Source organism: Channa argus, chromosome 20 (genome assembly GCF_033026475.1).
Source record: "Channa argus isolate prfri chromosome 20, Channa argus male v1.0, whole genome shotgun sequence".
Classification (NCBI taxonomy): Eukaryota; Metazoa; Chordata; class Actinopteri; order Anabantiformes; family Channidae; genus Channa; species Channa argus.
In genome coordinates, this window is record NC_090216.1 from 289,887 (window position 1) to 309,861 (window position 19,975).

A 19,975-nucleotide genomic window follows, 5' to 3' on the forward strand; every position below is an offset into this window, starting at 1 on the left:
ATTTAATAACTCAGACTCATCCTTAGGGTGTTAACGTTAATTTGGCCTAGTCTATTTATCTTTAATTTAAGAATGTTTAAATGTTAATGTGTACGTAAATTTAAAAGTAAAGAATTGGCTCCGCCAAGAAACGGACCCCAGAATTGAGGGAATTTAGCGTTTTACTTTCTTGAAAATGAAATAGGAAAAATGATTTAATTGTCTGATTAATTATTATTCATTCAGCACATGCAGTGATTAGCTTATGTATACAAGAAATGTTTCAAGGATGTATGAAACCCACAGAAGGTTCTTGTTATCGGAGCAGCTAACGGTAAATCTTTTCGTTTCTGGGTACGTGCTTCTAATTTATTAACGACTCCCAAACTAGATTTTTTCAATTAAGAAAAACACTTATTTTAAATGTAACTTTAATTTGATGATTATGTCAACAACCGTGTGTTCCCTTAATTAAGGGGAAATAAATTGATTAGTTAATTTCTTCTCAATTTGTTAATTAAGGGGTTTGGCTTTGCAAAACCTAATTTATATTCAAGATGCTTTTACTTGCTTCAGTTGTAAGCTCCGACACTGTCATCTCAAGAACTGTGGGTCTGCTGGAGAACTGTCAGAACCTGTTTGGACCCTCAGATCTGTTTCATGTCCTAAGTGAGCAGCCTCCGAGGCCGAGAACAGGAAAGGGTACTACAAAAACTCCTTGAAGATTCATCCTGACCGAGCCCCAGATGACGCACTGGACCCTGCCAAGTTCCAGGTCAGATACTGTAGATCCTGCAGGCATGAGATTGGACAGATTAAAATTGATAAAAGAAGATATCAACCGGAAGAAGAAAATATGTTTATCTGATAAAAGCATCAAGGCGGCAGCTGTGTGTAGTTTAATGACTGTTGTTTTTTTCAGACTCTAGGGAAAGTGTACCCGGTGCCGAGTGATGCAGAGCATTTTTGAACAACCTGCAAGCGTTCACTAATGAGAGTAAGAAGACGTCATGCAAACGCAAAGTGATTAAACACATCGATACACAGAACTGATCGGGAATCACTCATGACAGGACATTGAAACATCGGTGTGTGTTTAGGCCGCCACTGACCGTGCTGGTCTGGAAGAGGGCGGTAGTTTGACGGTCTGAAACTTTATATATACAAAAGAGATTTTTACATTTTTTAATTTTAAATCATTAAGTTGTTTCTATTATTATTGTTGTTGCATTACCATTATTATTATTATTTGGTCCTGGGGACTCCTGCAGATGTTTCCCCATTGAGACACTAGGATGCTACCTAATTCTAAACCAATAAAATGTGTAAAATTTACATTTAAAGAATTATAAACTATAATAAAACAGAAACTATTAACTAATAATTACATTATTTAAAATGTGATTAAGAATATATATAGATCTTTCACAATTTTTTAAATTTCTGCAATCATTGGTACTAATCTTGTTACAGTTATTAGTGCTAAACATGACGTGATGTTTTCTGCGCATCTCCTGAAACCGGATTCAGTTCTCTGCTCGACAGCTTGGAGGAAAAATACTGCAACAACAAACCTGCAGCTGCAAAGGAAACCAAGAAGACAGAGAAGTGAAGAAAAGTGTTTACAGCAGGTCACTTATTAAAACGTCTGCTGGAAACAAACTGTTGGTAGGTGGTAGGATGTTTGTTTTTTCTGTGTATTCTTTGACACCAGGCAGTATACAGAGATTTAATTAATTTAATGTCGGTTTTCACCATTAATTTCACGTCACTGCTGTTCTGAGCGTTGTGGATGTGTGCCAAATGTCATTTTTCTATCGTGTCAATACATTCTGAGGCGTTCTTCTAAGAATACTTTTAAATGAAACTAAGTATTTGAATCAGCAGCAGCAGCATAGCATCTGTAACCTGCATTCAGTTTGTATATTACGCTTATTGTAAATGAACAGGCTTCTGTGATAAAAGTGTGTAGATGATTTTAGTTACTGATTAACAACTGATTTCGAGTCAGAGACTGTTAATTGATTTTCAAAAAATGCAACAGATTACCGTTATAGTCTTTCAATAAAAATATGCTCCATAATTTATCTTATTTTTTGTGGAGAGGTGTTAAGGCTAACCCTAACCCTGCGGGCTTCGCTCGTTCTAGTTTCTCACCTGAAATCATTATTTTCTGTGTTTTTCGTCTGTACCACTGTTTGCATATCATCCACAGACCTCGAAAAGTGCGTCATGTAGTCGCGACATAATTTTGTCTTTAAGATTTGTCAATAACGCTTTAAAATCTGTAATTAGATATCACTAGAAAACATATCCGCTTTAAACATGTCGAATGAAGAAACCAAACTTGTGTTCATCAATTGAGATATTGAACGCACCTCGACCTAAACACATATCGATCCCTTATTTATTTATCAGTTTTTCATCATACAGTTAATTTACATCCCATTTTATTCTCCTGTGCCTATACCGGTTTTTTTATTTTGGAGGTGGCTATAAAGTCACATTGTTAGAAACCATATCCGTTTTCACTGTTTACTGGTTTAAAAAAGTTTAAAAAAGTAAATTAAGAAGCGCAGCGATGACGGCATCAATTACGTCACACGACTGCCTTTGAAGTTTGCCTATACAGTTGTCAAGGAAACGATGTTTCCTTTTGAGCAGTTTTAGAGCAACTAGGCGAGAGCAACAAGGAAGTAGTGGAAAGTTGAGTGTGTAGCTGTGGAGGTATATGGTTTCTTGCCGTGTTCTGTGGAATTACTGGTAATCATCTCAACATTTTCTGTGGAATTACTTTGTTATCAGCTCAATTGTGAAACGTTCAAGCAATATTCAGTGTTTTGTCAAGCAACGATCTCTGGAGTGGATAATTGCTGACCCGGTCCCAGTCTGTGGATTAAGATTTGGCAGAACAATGGAAGGGGAAGTTGATCCAGCAATAGTGGGAAAAACTACAGGCAAAGTTAACTCATGAAGAATGTGTTTTCAGTGTAAATGAATTCTCTTTTTCCCTCTCTTTAAGACAGTATGATTTAAAATAATCTCACTGCACTCATACATTAGGTTTTGGGGCTGAAAACCCGTAATAAACATGAGGTTTTGGAGGATCCAAATCTAGCAACAAAAATTCTGCTAAGAACGTATAAAACATCACTGATGTTTTATAACTGATAAAACATCAGTCATAATGATAAAACAGAATGATGATTCTGCATAAGATGCAGCTTTACTTAACTAAGTATATTTATGTAATTTTACTTTTACCAATTTTCCTCCAGGTAAATAAATAAACTGGAGCTTAATATAATTTCCACGAGTCAAATAAATTATGTACTGTAATATCTATAATAAAATTACCGTTAAAAACAAAAGGCGGAAATGCACCTTTAAACTGGGCCTGTCATTCGCCAAATAGCGAGGAAGAACTAAGTACGAGCGCCGTGGGGACTGGAAACCGTTTCCTGTTCGACCCGGATCAGAAATAAGAGCACTTCCTCTGTTTTCGTCTTCACTAGTTAGTTTTTAGCAAACTTGTGTCTGATTGCTTCCCACTAAACGTAGAGTTTTGTTATCTTAATCTTCTGCTCATGGTCTCCGCAGGGCAGGAGGCTTAGGGCGTGAGCATTAGCTTTTTGCCGTGGTTGTCACGGGGCCGGCGGCAGCGGTTAGCGGCAGGATGAGCTCCCACGTCGGCCTGCACACTCAGCTGGCCGCCGTCATGGAGTCTCTGGTTCACGCCGCTGTGGCGGAGCTCAAGAAGCTGGTAGAGGACAGCTCGTCCTTTCGTCTCGACTTGGAAGTCCGGACCAGCAGCCCCGACAGCTGTGGAGGAGAGGAGCCGCCTCTGCCGGCCAGAATAAAGGACGGGAGCCGTGAGAAGATGGTGAGAAATTGGCTGCTGGAGAACTTGTTTGTTTAGTTTTTTGTTCACCGTGTTATTGGTTATCTGGTAAGAAATGTACAAATCTGGGTGTTGTATAAAACCCGTATAAAGTTTTAGTTCAGTGTCACTAAAATCTTTAAGTAGATTTAAATAAATAATAATAATAAACGGGTAATGTTCATGTTTAGAACATCCGATGTACAGTAATGTTCACTGCAGCTTCAGTTTTGACTCATTTAATTCAACTTAATCTGTTATAATTGATAATTCTCTGACATCACAATTAGAGCTGGTTATCCCTTTTAATTTCCAAGAGCCTCCTGGGAAAACATATTTAACCACCAACCTTATAATTAAAACCAGAGAGTTTGATTAGAGGTTAATAAACTGGAAAAGAATTAACTGAACAGCAGTTAGGAAACTGGAGACTCAGTTTATAATGTTAAGGTCACTGTCTTGTATTTATGAAGGACATTGCACTGCTTATATACAAGTATGTAAATGTAGAAGAGAAGTAAGAGAAGCTGGCTGTGGTTTTGTTGATTTAAGTTTTTGTGACCTTTGACCTCAGTTGCTGTTTGCTTCCATCATGGAGACTCTGGGGAACGAAGCTCTGGGGAAGATCATGAATATTGTGGATGAAGCCAAACTGCTGGTGGGGCTGGATTCAGGGAGGGGAGGCAAGAGACCGCAGATCAGTGTCCTCAACATTCTCAACACCGCACAAGTTGGTATGTACACCGAGGTCAAGAAATGATTACTTTTTAAAAATTATTGTAAACATACTTGTACAACATTTAATTAAAAAAATAGCCACCTTTTTGTTCATAAAATGTGTCAATGTGAATTTTACTTGGTATTGTTACTGTGTGTAAGTACGGTGCAATGACAGCCACTAGAAACTAGAGTGAAATTCCTTGTATGTGCTAACATAGCCATCTGATAAAACTGATTCCAGTTGTTTCAGTTAAACATTTGATGAAGCCTTGAAATATGTAAAGCCCTCAACGTTGTACATATAACAAATAAAATCAAGGGCTTTTAGCTTGCCCCTTCAGGCTTGTGTTTCTGCTGCAACCCTCCATTTTTACTTATTCATTTTGTCCGGGGTTGGGACCGGCACCAAGTGGTAGTTGGTTGCTGGGGATTCGAACCCACTTCATTCTGCATCCCAAACCAATGCACTACCCCTTCTTTAACAAATAACAAATAGGCTTACAATAAATTTCAGATTCTTAATGATCAGTTAGCCATTTAGCTTGTGGTACATCACACTAACGATAGTTTGTTCATCACAGAGCTCGAACACTCGTATGGAGTCCGACTCTCGAACTCCAAAACAGACAGGCCTGCTCAGGTAAGACTCCTCACCTGCTGACTCACCTGTTTGTCTTTGTTGTGTTCACACACCCCTCTGTTACATCTGGACGTTGTGTCACTGCAGAAAAAAGCTGATGAGGAAGGAGTGGAAACTCCCTTTGTGCTAGCAGTCACTGTTAAAGACGAACATGGAAACATTGACCTGGGAGCCATAGCTGAGAGTGAGTATCATGTCTCTGAATATCCACACAAACATGTTGCATGTTATTTGCATGCTCATGTGCAAAAAAAAAAACATTAAACTAACTTACTATAAACTTTTTAAATAAAATGTTTTCAAAGGAAGTTTTACAAATCAAAACAGAATAACCATGACCCTGTTTTTTCTGACCTCTGACGCTGCTAAGGGTTTGATTATAAAAACGTATTTACACATTCAAAAGCAATTTTTGCAACATCATTATAACTTAAAGTCTTTCACCACTTAGAATGCAGTATTTAAGGGTTTGGAAAAAGGCCTGAAAGGGGGCTTACAGTCACCATATTATGATTTTGTCTGCAGGAGCTCAAGTCGAAGCAGCGCAGGTGGTTCCTCCTGAGCCCCCGCAGCAGCCACCCAAAGTCCCCGGCTCTCCTGAATTCATCCTACAGAGCGTCACCTGGAAATACTTCATGTGCACAGCGTGCGGAAAGTCCTTCACATCTCAGAGCAACTTGAAGTCTCACTATCGTATCCACACGGGGGAGAAGCCATTTTCCTGCAGCGAGTGTGGTCGGGCTTTTCGCCAGCGGCAGAGCATGCAGAGCCACATGCGCACTCACACGGGCGAGCGTCCATATGAGTGTCCGCAGTGTGGGAAATGTTTCTCCAAACAGGCGCAGCTTAAGACGCACTCCATCATCCACACTGGAGAGAAGCCATACGGTTGCGAGGTGTGCGGACGCCGCTTCAACCTGCTGCAGAACCTGCACCGCCACGCGCACACGCACACTGGCAAAAAGCTGTTTGTCTGCAACGTTTGTGGAAAAGGCTTCACTCGCGCCATTACGCTCAAAACCCACCAACTCATCCACACTGGCCAGAAACCCTTCAAGTGCGAACAGTGCCCCAAAACTTTTCGCCACGTCGTCAACCTGAAGAACCACCAGAGGATCCACAGTGGCGTGCGGCCATTTGGCTGTGACATCTGCGGGAAGAGCTTCCGCCAGTCGGTGAACCTGAAAATCCACCGCAGGATCCACACGGGCGAGCGGCCGTTCAGCTGCCCAGAGTGCGGCAAGACATTCAGCCAGCAGAGCAGCCTGATCTCACACGGCCGCACGCACTCCAAAGAGAAGCCGTTCCACTGCGAATCCTGCGAAAAGAAGTTCAACAACGCCAACAGCCTGAAGCTGCACATGCGCATCCACACTGGAGAGAAGCCGTATAGCTGTGACATCTGTGGCAAGACCTTTAGCCAGGGCAGCCACCTGAGGACACACAAGAGACACGTGCACGCCGGCGGCAAGCAGTACATTTGTGACAAGTGTGGTAAGAGATACTCGGACCAACGCAACCTCAAGCTGCACAAGTGCGGCTACGCATGAATGTAACGTCATCGCAGGGAAGGATTTTGTCTACTATACCAAATGTTTGGGGCAGAGATTAGTTGTGTTTTGTTTTTTAAATTTAGTTTGGTTACAAACAGCCCAAACTGTACATTTTATTCTCGATGGAGTTTGATACATTCTGGGAAAACCTCTACATTCTTTTCGAAAGGGTTTAGAAAAAAAACGTTTTTTTTATTGGGATTTGTGTTTTCATGTAGACAGCACATGTTTCCAAAGTTTGGAACATTCGAAGAGAACATGGTAAAACTTGAATGTTTATTGTTTTGTTTGAGATAAAATTCATTTTATTTTATTTAAATTGTTGAAAGAGGTGGTTGGTGTTGGACAAGAAGTTGAACAGGCTTTAACCAATCAGAGCAGATAAGTATTGCAATGGGCGGGGCGTGTGTTTCAGGTAAGAAACAGAAACTTAAGTGATGGCACTTCTCTACTGAGTAACGGTAGAGAATTGGGTTGGGATACAGAAGGCTTTGGGTTCGAATCCGAACCTGCCAGGTTTGCCCCCTTCCCAGCCACCAAGGGCCACCTGCCCCAAAGCTGGATTTAAAAAAAAAAAAGTGAGGTTTCGCAGGAAGGGCATCTAGCATAAAAAGTCATGCATAAAAAGTCATGCAGGTGTAGCGACACCTGAAGGGACAAGCTGAAAGCCGTTGAATTGATAAAACAAAAAATTGTACAATTGTTTAAATTTCTAAACTCTCTGTATCGATTGTTGTTACTGCAGTGGTTTCTGGGAGTTGTAGTTGTGTTATACAGTGTTTGGCCTTTTTACGAACCCTTAAATACTGCATTCTAAGTGGTGAAAGTCTTTAAGTTATAATGATGTTGCAAAAATTGCTTTTGAATGTGTAAATACATTTTTATAATTTTATAGATGATATTTTTCATCAGTTTAAAAAATAAATAAGATCGACAAACATCTGTACAAGAATCGGCATCTGTCTGCCCCAACCAGTTGTTTTTACTTAAAGAGTAAAAATTTCTGTCAACAATTTGTACAGTGGAAAAAAAAATTCAACCAACATTTTGTTTTAAGTCTTACAAACAAAAATGTACAAAAACTGTATTGATTCAGTAAACCTGTCCAGCGAATATTTTCTGCCATAATTAAGCTACAGAACAAAGTTAAAAAATACTAACATTATTTTTCTTCTGATTTCAAATCTGAATTTAATTTTTTTTTAGAAGGGAAACGTTCATTCTTTATAAATAGCAGATAACCAGTACTTTATACTCTTTCAGTGCAGTTCACAAAACATTTTTCCCACATGTATCCAAACAGATTTTCATTTTATTACAAATGTTAAAAATGTTTTTCTTTTGTTTGTTTGTTTGTTTTTTCAGTCTTTAAAGAGGAAAATACATCTGAGTAGAAAGGGCTATATTAAAGTTCAAAAGCAACAAAAAATAAATAAATTGTAAATTGTGTAAATGTGTTTATACTACATACAGGAAAACAATATATTTAAAATATTTGTAAATTTGTTTAGTACTTATACAATTTAAAGTGGCAGGACAGAAGCTTCAATAACTTCACACAAATCACATATAACATCAAAACAAACCTGACACATTGTAGGTGTACAAACATCGAAAACGTTTTTGTGGTCCACATGTTAATGTGATCTGTGAGTAATTAGTTTTTTTCTTAACTTCTTTCCTTTTGTCTAACGTTAGTCTTCATCAGTGCTTTATCTATCATTATCTTTTCCATCAGTCCAGCTGTCTCTACCGGTGTCTCCTTCTGCAATGGAAAAAATATCCTCTAAAAAACTATCTGATAGCCTGAACCTTAGTTGGAGTTCGGGTTGTTTCGTCCTCCCGCCGCTCGTGGCGCTGTCGTGTCACCATAAAAAGTCTTCGCATTACCATTTCCGGGTCATCAGTGTGATACTGGTTTTCTCAGCGACCCACGTGTTGTAACAAACTCGAACTGTTCCACTTACCTGCAGTGATACAAATTATCAGAGACGCCGAGGGTTGTTGATTAAAGTTTGTTTGGACCTACGGAGTAAGACGGCCGCCATGGGTCCGGTAAGTTCCCACCGGGGCTTCGAAAGACGAGAAGTGGACGTTAATCCCCGTTAGTTTAGTGTGTGTTAGCTGGTTTACAGTCTGTCATCAGACTTCAAAAAGAAATCCGAGAATTTAACGACGCGAGCTCGGGAATATGTTAATAAACAAAAAATAAAATAAAATTGATAAGTTACATATTTTACCATAAACCGATACAAACAGTGGTTGTTGTTCCTCACAGTTTTATATTTTCACAGATGAAGTCATAAGAGTTGTATATAACTTAATCTGTTTCTATCACAGGAGTGTTAAGAGAAATTTATGAATTTACCTTCGCCTCTTCCCTGTGATGAACTGTGTAAATCCTGCTGGAGCTGTCTTGTTTAGCTGAATAGCTCTTTAGAAATAGAAAAGTGAATAACACCGTCCGAAGAAAAGTGAATAACACCATCCGTTTATTATGTAATAAATAGTTAATAACAGCACCTTTACTGTTATTACTAGTCAGAAATTACTGAAAAAGCCAAAGTATCACTTAGCACAATTGAAACAAGAAACAAAATTGTTGCTTTCAAACGCACATCTTTAATTTTCTAAAGGTTATTTTTATTTTTGTTGTAAATATATTTTAAATAAAAGAAAGAAATAAGCAGCTTTTCCTTTTGTTGATATATTTTTATGGTTCAATCGTGGAAACCTACAGGACTATAAAATAGAAACTTTCTTTATTTTAGATTCAAGTTGTTTGTGTTCACAAATCTTAGAACTTAACATCTAAGAGTAAATTGTTGGTTTAGACATGGCCCTGTGAGGCCTGTAATTTTTTATTGGTTTGTTTCCCTCCCTCCACTTGCTGCAGCCACGGTCAAAAAAACGCCGTCCGACGTTTCGCCGCCTGTTGAGGACTAGCGGCATGAAGCTGGAGAACAAACTGAAGAACCGTCAGCTGAAGCAGCAGAACGTCGCGAAGAAGCAGCGTAAAGAGCAGAAAAGGCTGAGACAAGCGATGAAGGATGCTGCCATCAGGATGCCACGTCCACTGGAGACATACAGGAAAAGACCAGGTGAGAGGCAGACAGTTTCCAGCTTTAAAGAAACAAAAGCTGACAGCTTTTCTGGTTAATCAGGAAAATCGTGCTTTCAGCGCAAAATTGTAATTCATTAAATGGGGGGAGGAGTTGCAAGTGGTGAGTGTGTGCGGCCGTTTGAGATCAGGCTGCTCTGCTGGCTGAATGTCTTGCCACACTCTAGGCAATCACTGTTTAGGACTTGTGTACATACATTCTGTCTTTTGTCTTCTCTGTTGTCTTGTTTGCTCTGTGTTGGACAACAATGTAAATATTTAATCGAATGAACACTCTGCTAGGTGGTCTAACTGATCAATGTCATCAAACACAGCCGGTGAAGCTTTTGTTAATGTTGGATGAGATTTATGTTTGTACGTGACATGGCCTCTACACAATCTCTGCAGCTGTTGCTAAAGCATCACAGAACGTGCTCAGCCTTAAAGTTTTGTGGTGACCTTGTGAGTGTGAGCTTGTACATGGAGAGTGTGATCGGTTAGCAATAAAAAAACATGTAGGTTCATGACTGATGGAGAAGGAGTGAAGAGAGAGAGAAGAGTAAAATAAAGGGGGCTTAATTTACTTTTATTGGTTTTCACTCAAACACATTTCTACACTGTGAGCTTTCTCCCACTTGCCTTAGAGACCTGTCACTATCACTGTGAGGGGCCATAGAAATGTCCCCCCTCCTTCAGAACTCAGGGTTTTTTGTGTTGTGGACCTATTCCTATTACTCACTTATTACTTTTGTTCAGGTGGAAATAAAATACTTTCTCATCTTCTTCATTTTCCTTATAATTACATGTTTTAAACGCTTCCAGTGAAATGACGCTTCTCAGAGTTTCTGATCTGTCCCCACAGAGGAAGAGGAGGACGAAGAAGAGTTTGTGGAGAGTCTGCCAACGGACATGATGGAGGACGAAGACTTAGAGCAGATGACTGCCATGGCCCGACAAGCCTCCTTTATCACTAGAGACCTTTCGTCATGGTAACCAAAACAAACAGTTTTTAAAAAGGTGTAGATCAGGAAATATTGAAAAAATCGAGTGAGGTTTTATTGCGTGTGTATATGTGTATCCATCGGGCTTCCCAGCGGGCCAGTGCACAGCGGGAAGAAGCGCAGTTCGGATGTGGTTCGGAGTTTCGAGAAGGTTCCCAGGAAGATGGCAAGGATGGAGGAGAAGGAGGTCATCCATCTGCTCCCAATCAAAGACAAAACAGGGGTCATCCCACAGAGCATAGAGAGAGGTACGTCCCACAGTATTCGTGATCAGTCTGATCACTGCTTCACTGTGGCTCTAAATTAAACATCACTTCTGCTGCCACTATTTAAAGTCGTCAAAACTCCACCAGAGGAGGAGGAGGAGGAGGAAGAGGGGGCTGCTAATAAACCAGAGGAAATGGAAGATGGTATGAATAAACCTTTCCTTGAATAAACCTTTATACCCAAACCTATAAATACTGTGGAAACATCAGACCAGGCAGTGAAAAGATCTGAGCCAAAAAAAAGGTCTCATCTAGAAATACAGACTTGTGTAGCTTCAGTAAGAGATTTGAGGACTAGAACAATCAGTCATAATAACTTTCAAATGCTTTCAAACTTCTTAACTTGAGTCAGGGGTTAAGGGCAACTTCACCAATTTCCCTTTGACTTCACTATACTAAAATATGCCTGTGCTTCTAGCTGAAAAGTGAGTTTTTCATAATGAGTTCATATGATGTCAACTGTGTGAGCTTTGGAAAAGCAGGTTTACTATAATTACAAACTCCATAGTGTGAGCAAAGAGATGACATGCCTCTAGAGGCATTTTTCGGTTACAAGTAGAGAGATATTTGATATAGGGAAGTCAGGAATGTCCTTTACGGTTTCTTGACACTAAAAAACAGACTTTATTCAGGACTCTTTGGAATTGACTCAGGAATTCTTTGTCTTTGGGCTTGTTGGCTGTGGAATTTGTGAGACCTGTTAAAGTTGTCTTGGTGGTAATGTGGTTGTAATGCATCCACTTGTACAGAGGGGGAGCCAGAGAGTCTTGCAGGGCTCACACCAGCGCAGAGAGGGTCTCTCCGAGCAGAGAAGTTGAACCAGAAGAAGCTTCGCATTGCCAGCCTGGGATCGGCCATCCTCTCAGACCCCGTCAATAGTGTAAGTCTGGACTGCCGGTCCGGGATGAGACCCATTTTATTTAAAGGACAGGTGTGTGATATTTGACTATGTGAGCAGATGAAGCGGTTGAAGGAGCTGCGTGGGATGCTGATGGAGTCCGACCCCTGCGTGGCTGTGACTATCAGGAAGCTGGTGATGGTTTCTCTGATGGAGATTTTTAAGGACATTGCCCCCACCTACAGGATACGACCTCTGACACCTGCAGAGAAGGCTGCCAAGGTACACCATGTGGTTTTAACATTACTAGTTTATTATAAAATTTTAGGGTTTGGTGATCAAAATACATTGTTGGATTATTATGTTTGGTTCCTTCTGCAGGTGAAAAAGGAGACTCAGCAGCTCAGAGAGTTTGAGGAAGGTTTGGTGAGTCAGTATAAGTTCTACCTGGAAGACCTGGAACAGACCATCAAAGGTACAAGACCCCGAAACAAGATATAACATATCTTGATACAAGATATGCACAACAGTCCACACTTAATGTTCAAGTTTCACAGCATAGTGTTTACTTGTATCTTCAGACTGGAAGCAGAAGAAAAGGAAGCGCAGTCAGGCCGTGGGTTTCGGGTCGTACTGCAGCCTGGCTGAAGTTGCCATCCGTTGCCTCTGTGAGTTGCTGCTCTCTCTGCCTCACTTCAACTTCCACAACAACATCATTGTTGTTCTCGTGCCACTGATGAACGACCCAGTCAAGAAGGTGAGAGACCAATAGTCTGTGCTGTCCCTCAGGTAGACAAGTCTGCTGTTGCTCAGGGGCGTGTATCATAAAGCGAAATTAGCTTACCTCATGGTATCACAATTTATCACAATATTTTTTGTTTTTTTTGTCTTCTGCCTTATCTGGGAAATGCATTTACATTTAGTCATTTAGCAGATGCTTTTATCCGAACTGACTTACACGTGAGGTACAAGGCAAGCAAAAATCTAAGTCAATGCCCTTTCTGACACAACGCTCCCTAATTGCTACCGGGCTTTGGACTGGTACTTAGGTACTGGCACTGCACGGCTGGAAATGGGTATGGGCAGTTGGGGGTTCAGTGTCTTGCCCACACTTTGACATGCAGTCGGGGAAAGCGGGGTGCGGGCCAACCTGCCGCCACACTAAATAGTAATTAATACTTTGTGTATTATAAACTGACAATAGTTTCTTTTTCAATGAAAAGAGAAACATGCATGACATCAATTGCTCTTTATTATTTCTAATATTATGTGATCATATTGTTTACAGTTCACCAGGCAGAAAATATTTTCTAATCCACGTTATAACCATTTGTTCACAGTTATTAATGTTTTATCTTGGATAAAATTATTAATATTTATGGTTCTGCTAATGTCGTCTTAAACGATTCTGTCTCTTTGACATGAATGTGCTTTTAGCCTGACAGGAAAACCCAGGCTTCACAGAACCAATGTTAGGATCAGCTGGATTAACCCAGAGAAGCTGATTTAGTGGAGCTAATACAACCTCCAGGTAGATGAATCTGTCACAAATATTGTGTAGTTTCTCTGATACATTCAGGTGTCTTTTACAGGTGTCAACAATGTGCTGTGATGGATTCAAGAAGCTCCTCCACCACGACAAACTGGGTGAGGCTTCATTGGCGACAGTGCGCGTCATCTCTGGTCTTGTCAAGAGCCTCAACTACAATGTCAGGCCCGAGGTAACCAAATAAATACACATTAAACATCTCTGCTTTAACACAACAACTCTTGGACCCCCTCCTTATGCGTTCCACAGAATACTGAGCTGTAAACTCCCCAAACTTTCAGGTGCTGAGGGCACTGCTGAGTCTGAGGATCAAGGAGGTAGAAATGAAGAAGGATATAGAGGACGCGGCACCAAAGAAGAAGTTCATGAACAACAAAGAGAAGAAGAAGAAGCTATCGAGAATGCAGAGGAAGGTGCATTCTCACAAATTGTATTTCTCAAGATCCTAACTTAAATTTTCACTAGAACACACTGTGGGTTCCAGCAGTCTGATATGAGCGCTGTATATAACGCTTTCTTTACTCAGGTTCCTAGTACAAAGCCTGGATAATATGTGATTGAGCACGTGTGAATAGATTAATTAACTATTCAGAGAATTCACCACAAACAAGTGGGTGTGTCGAAGACATCTCTATTCTGTGATTGCCACAAAAAACAAACGAACAACCAACAATAACATTAATGGCTAACTGGAGAGACAAAGAAATTGCTTCGATGTGTTAAAATTTTGAAACATTCAGTGAACAGCATGACACTCATTCATGTAGTCATATACTCAGTTGTCTACAAAAACATCACCCCTCTCCCAGATCAAACAAATTATCTCCTCACAAATGGACTTATGAACTGTCTCCTGATGTGGGCTACAGTAGTGAATGTGGGACTGCACTTTCTGGAGTTCATATCTGGAACTTTTGTCTCACATGTCAGTTGTTAATGACCAAGGTCAGGTGTTATAGTCACCTGTTCACCATTTGACCTGTAAGTTATGTGTTTGCAGTGGAAGAAGGCAGAAGAGAAGCTAGAAAAGGAGCTGCTGGAGGCTGAAGCTTCAGAGAGCAAAGAGAAGAAGATCAAGCTTGTGAGTTGAAAAGTTGAATATTACAAATGAGACTATAGCTCATATCAGTGAGACTAAACTCTTTTCTTCCTTAGCACACAGAAACTCTAAACATCGTCTTCCTCATCTACTTCAGGATTTTGAAGAAGGCTCAGAAATCTGTTCTTCTTCCTGCTGTTCTGGAGGGACTAGCCAAGTATGACACAAACCCAGTACTGTAGTATTACCTAATAGTAATGTAGTAGCGCTGTAGTTCTGATGTGGTGTCCCTTTATCTCAGTTTTGCTCACCTGATAAACCTGGAGTTCTTTGATGACCTGCTCCAAGTGCTGCAGAGCCTCATTCAGTCAGGAGTGAGTGTTCATTGTTACCCGAGTGTCACAAACTAATCAACTTATAAATCAGTAAGTGATGGTATTGATGATGATGCTGTGACTTCTGCAGGATCTGACCAGTCGGGAGAGTCTCCACTGCATCCAAACAGTCTTCACCATCCTGTCGGGACAAGGTCAGAGAGAAGATAAATAAAAAAAAACATAACATTTTTATGTATGACTGAGAGTGATAGAACAGTTACAAATAAACCAGAATCTGAGGTGGGGATTTGATAAACTGAGTATTTGTCATAGTAAAAAGTGAATTTTCATTAAAGTATCCACTTGTGTTTGTTTGTGTTTCAGGTGACGTCCTGAACATCGACCCTCTGAACTTCTACTCTCAGCTGTACAAGATGCTGCCAAAGCTCCATGCAGGTCACACACCTGTTATTATTGCCCCTGTGCAAAAGGAGATTGAGTAGTTTATGTGCAACAAGTAAAATAATAATTTTCCTGAAAAGCAGTTTAGTTTAGAAAGATGGTTTGGAAAAGCCGTTAAAGATAACAGGTGGATGGATACCACATTATTGATTAATTGATCTGTTTGTTGGCCTTTTATTGAATCGTCAGCCCTTAAAAGTGTAACCAGTGATAACTTTTTAAGACTAAATGATCCTGTCTGATCAGGGGCACCCAATGATGACATCATCATCGTGCTGCGTTGCCTAGACGCCATGCTGACCCGCCGCAAGAAGCAGGTGACCCTGCAGAGGGCGATGGCATTCATCAAAAGGCTGAGCATACTGAGTCTGCACGTACTGCCCAACGCCAGCGTGGGAATCCTCGCCGCCAACAGAGCCACCATACACGTGAGTCTGAACTTGTGTGTGTGTGTGTGTGTGAGATAGACCTTCAGTGAATCAGTCATCAATTAAACACTGTAAAATATTTAATTTTGTGCTGTATAATCTAAATGTTTTGTAGTTTGAGGTTTGCGGAGTCACTTCACTGTGGTTCACTGAGTCTTGTTGATGAACACTACAGTAACTGTGCCAGGATAACTTTCAGTACCTGCTCATATTTACTGTAGTTACAATTATCATATCAGGTAAACCCATCGAGATGCACGATCGCATTTTATCAAGTTTATTCTGATTTGTGCGATCTTCACTGAAGTCTGGAATTGTTCAGCATCGTTTGTTGTGATTAATAATTGAGCAAACTTTCTGGCCATTTGAAAATATTCAGACAGAAGTTCTGCTCAGAAGTTTTTAAATTAAGTCATTATATATTTGTGTACTGTGTTGTGAAATTTATTGAAAATAATTGTTTTAATAAATTCTTAGTGTAAGTCTTTGCAATAGACACATGTCAGATCAGTTTAACTCTATTTTAGCGGAGTAATACAGACCCGATTCAGGTTTCATGTGGTTCATGTTATGACAGTACTGTAGTTGTCTAAGTCCAAGTTTACTTATTTAAGTTTGTTTCAGTCCTTTCCTAAGTGTGACTTCCTGCTGGATAACGAGCTTCAGGGCAGCGGCTTTTACCTGCCAGAGCTTGATGAACCTGAACACTGTAACGCCCAGAACACGGCCCTGTGGGAGCTACACACACTGCAGGTATATATAGACACGCTGTAGGTATACACAAACTCACTGCACGTACGAACACCAATCAGCCACAACTTTAGCACTGGTGGTTTTAATAATTTGGTGGAGGACCAGGGTCAGCATGACCAATCTGAGCAGTCTGCAGCTACACAGCAACATGTGGTACACAACTCAAGTAAAGGTATTAACCTAAACAAAATACGAGTTCAAATGTTTTACTTGTGTAAAAGTACTAAGTAGATTATCTACATTTTACTTACCTTACAAAGTAAAACTAATCTACGAAGAAATTTTAAATAGTAGTGAGGGTCAAACTGTAATGATACATCAAAAACATATATTCTTAAGGTGTACACTTACTGCAGCTGTGTGTTTACAGAGACATTTCCACCCGGTGGTTCGGCAGTTTGCAGTTCACCTGTGTCAGGGAGCTCCCAGTGAAGGGTCGGCAGCGCTCGGTGTGACACTGAGCCGCAGGTACCAACAGCTGATCACTGAAGTCTCCCTCCACTATTCTGTTGTTCAGTTTGCTGCAGTGTGATTCCTCTCCACTTGTGCAGTTTGTCATGTGGAGGAACACTCACTCACATTAGGGTCGTTTGTTTTAATGCAAACTCATTTAATCTTCATGTGAATACGAACATGACAGAATCCTAAATCCTGACTGCGATTGTGTTTTGATGTATTATGCAGTCCTATGTTTATACACAGTGTAATGCTCAATTTAAATATCACTTCAGTTATTCTACTTTGATGGTTTTAATAAGTAAATTTAACCTCAAACTGTGTTGACTTGTTCAGATCCCCGGTGGAGCTGTTTGGTGAATACAGTGTCAAAGACATGACCTTTAACCCCCCTGTAGCACTGCCCAGCAATAAGAAAAAGGTACAAAAATCAAACACACCTTCACATGTTCTGGATATAGGTAATAGACGGTGTTATAAAAGCTGATTTTATCATCTCCATTCATTTATCACCATTTCCCGCTACAGGAACATTTCAAACTTCTGGACACTGAGCTGCAGAGACAAATTGATAACGTCCTTAAGGCCACTGAGGACACAGAGCTGGACTTTACCACAGCACACACACTGAAGGACACAGACTGAGGTCCCTGATGGTTCATCCCAGCTGCAGATCAGAAATCTGTCAGAATTATATAAAAATACATTTTTTAAATTACAGATGAGACTTTCAAAATAAAAGCCTAATATACCAGTTTTATGCTCAGTCCACACTACACTTCTGTCATATCACATTGTCTCTGCGTTAACCTATAGAGTTATAAATTCTTTCTGTGAATTTGAGAGAGAGATGATGGGAAAACTATCCTACCTGATCAATTTCAGTCAATTTCAGTTCAGCCTCCTTCAGCCTTCCTGGGACCTGATCATTGCCATTCGTCTATGTGAGCTCTTATGTCTTCTTCATAGAAAATAGTAACAGAATTTTAGCTGAATGCTGAAATTAAAACAAACAGCATCGTTCTTCTTTCTCTTCTCCATGGTTACAGTGTGCTACTGTTGGTCAGTGTCACCAAATACATCGTGGAAAATCATCAGCTGTAGTCCACCATGGTTGAGTTTACAACACAGAGACACGACTTCCTACATGTGTTGGGTTGAGCTGCTCGGTCTGAATGTGGGGTCAGGTGTGAAATCTTTCAAAACAACCTTTAAATGTCCTCTCATGTCAATTTGTTTTCATGACTCAGTTTTCATAGTGAGCAAGGGAATAAACTGAGATGAGACACTGTGAGACCAACCTGACCAAACCAAATTATAAAATCACAGTGACTGATTCAGAAAACCAATGTTGCCTTGAAAATAATGTCAGCCAGTTGTGTGTAGAGGGCATTTTATTTTTGTATTTATTTTACATCAATAATCCTGATATTTACTGTAAATAACTGAACGCTGATGTGTGCTTCGTATAAATATAAAATGGTTTTTGTTTTATAATAAAAGAATCATGAGGTCTGTTCTTTAGCTCTGTAAGAGAAAAGTTTAAATGTCAGATTTCAGCCTGACACCATGTCGATTACGCTGGCGTTTAATGCTGTAAAACGTGTCTTCATTCCCTGTCACATTGCAATGTCCATTACTCTCACTGATATAATACTACTAAAGCAAAACGTGTACAGTGAATATTTTCGTTCGATTTTTTTATAATTTTTTTCTCAGGATGCTTGATCCTCCTCACAAGCTGGAGACACAGCTCTCCTCCCATCACCCTCTCTCAGCTTTGCCCACTTTTTCCAGAATGCCGTAGGCCACGGTGTCTTAGATGTTAGATTCATTTCAAATACAGTTACAGTCCATAAAACTTGCTAGCCTTCAGTTTTAAATAAATAAATGATTTATTTCAGTTGTGGTGAAACTGGTGTGTCTATGGAAAACATCAAATAACGCCAAAAACTAAAGAGTGATGAACAGCTGACAGACCTTCATGCAGTGTCTGCCCTCTGATGTTGTGGGGCTGATCTGCAGACCCTGTGTGTGGGAAAATAATTCAGGACACTGTAGAACTGATGTTTACCTTCAGATCCAGTTTTATCTGTGTCAGTCCAGTCATGATTAAAAAAAATGAAGCAGACAAGATCTCCCTAAAGACACAAATCCAGCTGGAAGGAGCTTTGGACAATGCTATCCCTAACCCTCTACCTTAGTGTAGCACTTGATGGCCAGTTCTTTCTGGATGCCATGGCAGTGGAAGAACTCAGCGTAAACATCTTTTGAGCTCTGCAGAGAGACACAGCATGGTTTTAGTCTCACTAAGAGAAGCCGGATCTTTTGAGCTACAGCAGCCCTGGACTTCTCTAGACCTCAGCCAGAGGAGTCCATGTGTGAACACAGCAGGTCATGGTCTGGAGAATTCACAGCGAGTGAGCTTGATGACTGAGAATCTTCACAGACGTTCACGATACTTGGAACAGAGTATTTGTACACTGTGGTGTTAGTTTAACTGCAGTGAAGACTCCAAATCTTTTTCCACTGCTGGGAAAACAGGAGACCAGGAACTCAGTATAGTTTTGTACACAGAGTACACACTGTCAGAGAGTTGAATTACCTTGTTTTGTAATTTTGCTCTGTGTACATCACAGCCAGATTAGGTTTGGCTTGGTTAAAGGTGCTCTTCAGCCTCAGTGCTTCCTCCATGTGCTAATACAGAGGCTCCTCAAATGCTCCTCAGTGTTAGCAGAAGAATATAGGATCAATTACTCATTTACATATTGCTCAATTATACTGTTGTTTTTAATACCCAGCAGCTCATTCAAAGCACAGAAATGTAAATTAAAAACTTTCTAAAAGCATATTTTTGTACTGAGATGTTGCTTGAAAGTACCTGCTTGCAAAGATATTTTGCCAGATAGCGGATTACTTGAGTGTCTTCTGGTCCGACCTCCAGCATTCTCTCCACCAGATCTGCAGCCTCTTAGTGTTTCTGGTAGATGGTCA

The 19,975-nt window shown here is 40.3% G+C and overlaps 2 protein-coding genes across 5 annotated transcripts; both read left to right on the top strand.

Moving 5' to 3' along the window:
* The first annotated feature begins 1,567 nt into the window (after window positions 1–1,567).
* si:ch211-207i20.2 (uncharacterized protein LOC568537 homolog) lies at window positions 1,568–8,420 on the top strand. Of its 3 annotated transcripts, none has more exons than XM_067487673.1 (6): window positions 1,568–1,647; window positions 3,580–3,862; window positions 4,434–4,593; window positions 5,161–5,219; window positions 5,307–5,403; window positions 5,745–8,420. In XM_067487673.1, the coding sequence occupies exons 2-6, from the start codon at window positions 3,656–3,658 to the stop codon at window positions 6,767–6,769; spliced, it is 1,548 nt and encodes a 515-aa protein (XP_067343774.1). In that variant the 5' UTR covers window positions 1,568–1,647; window positions 3,580–3,655; the 3' UTR covers window positions 6,770–8,420. The 3 variants fall into 3 exon arrangements, with proteins under 3 accessions (XP_067343774.1, XP_067343772.1, XP_067343773.1); XM_067487671.1 differs by lacking the exon at window positions 1,568–1,647 and adding an exon at window positions 2,643–2,742; XM_067487672.1 differs by lacking the exon at window positions 1,568–1,647 and adding an exon at window positions 2,763–2,969.
* A 246-nt stretch (window positions 8,421–8,666) lies between these two features.
* Window positions 8,667–18,664, top strand: noc3l (NOC3-like DNA replication regulator). Of its 2 annotated transcripts, XR_010911822.1 has the most exons (22): window positions 8,667–8,827; window positions 9,669–9,873; window positions 10,735–10,861; window positions 10,967–11,121; window positions 11,209–11,283; window positions 11,889–12,019; window positions 12,098–12,259; window positions 12,359–12,452; window positions 12,559–12,734; window positions 13,570–13,698; window positions 13,808–13,939; window positions 14,527–14,607; window positions 14,682–14,782; window positions 14,867–14,939; window positions 15,031–15,094; window positions 15,267–15,338; window positions 15,591–15,772; window positions 16,397–16,525; window positions 16,896–16,993; window positions 17,318–17,402; window positions 17,510–17,925; window positions 18,031–18,664. XR_010911822.1 is itself a non-coding variant. In XM_067487652.1 (21 exons), exons 1-21 carry the CDS (start codon window positions 8,819–8,821, stop codon window positions 17,624–17,626), a joined length of 2,397 nt encoding a protein of 798 aa, XP_067343753.1. In that variant the 5' UTR covers window positions 8,667–8,818; the 3' UTR covers window positions 17,627–18,664. The 2 variants fall into 2 exon arrangements, 1 of the variants encoding a protein (XP_067343753.1); XM_067487652.1 differs by having other exon boundaries at window positions 17,510–18,664.
* Window positions 18,665–19,975: the final 1,311 nt, after the last annotated feature.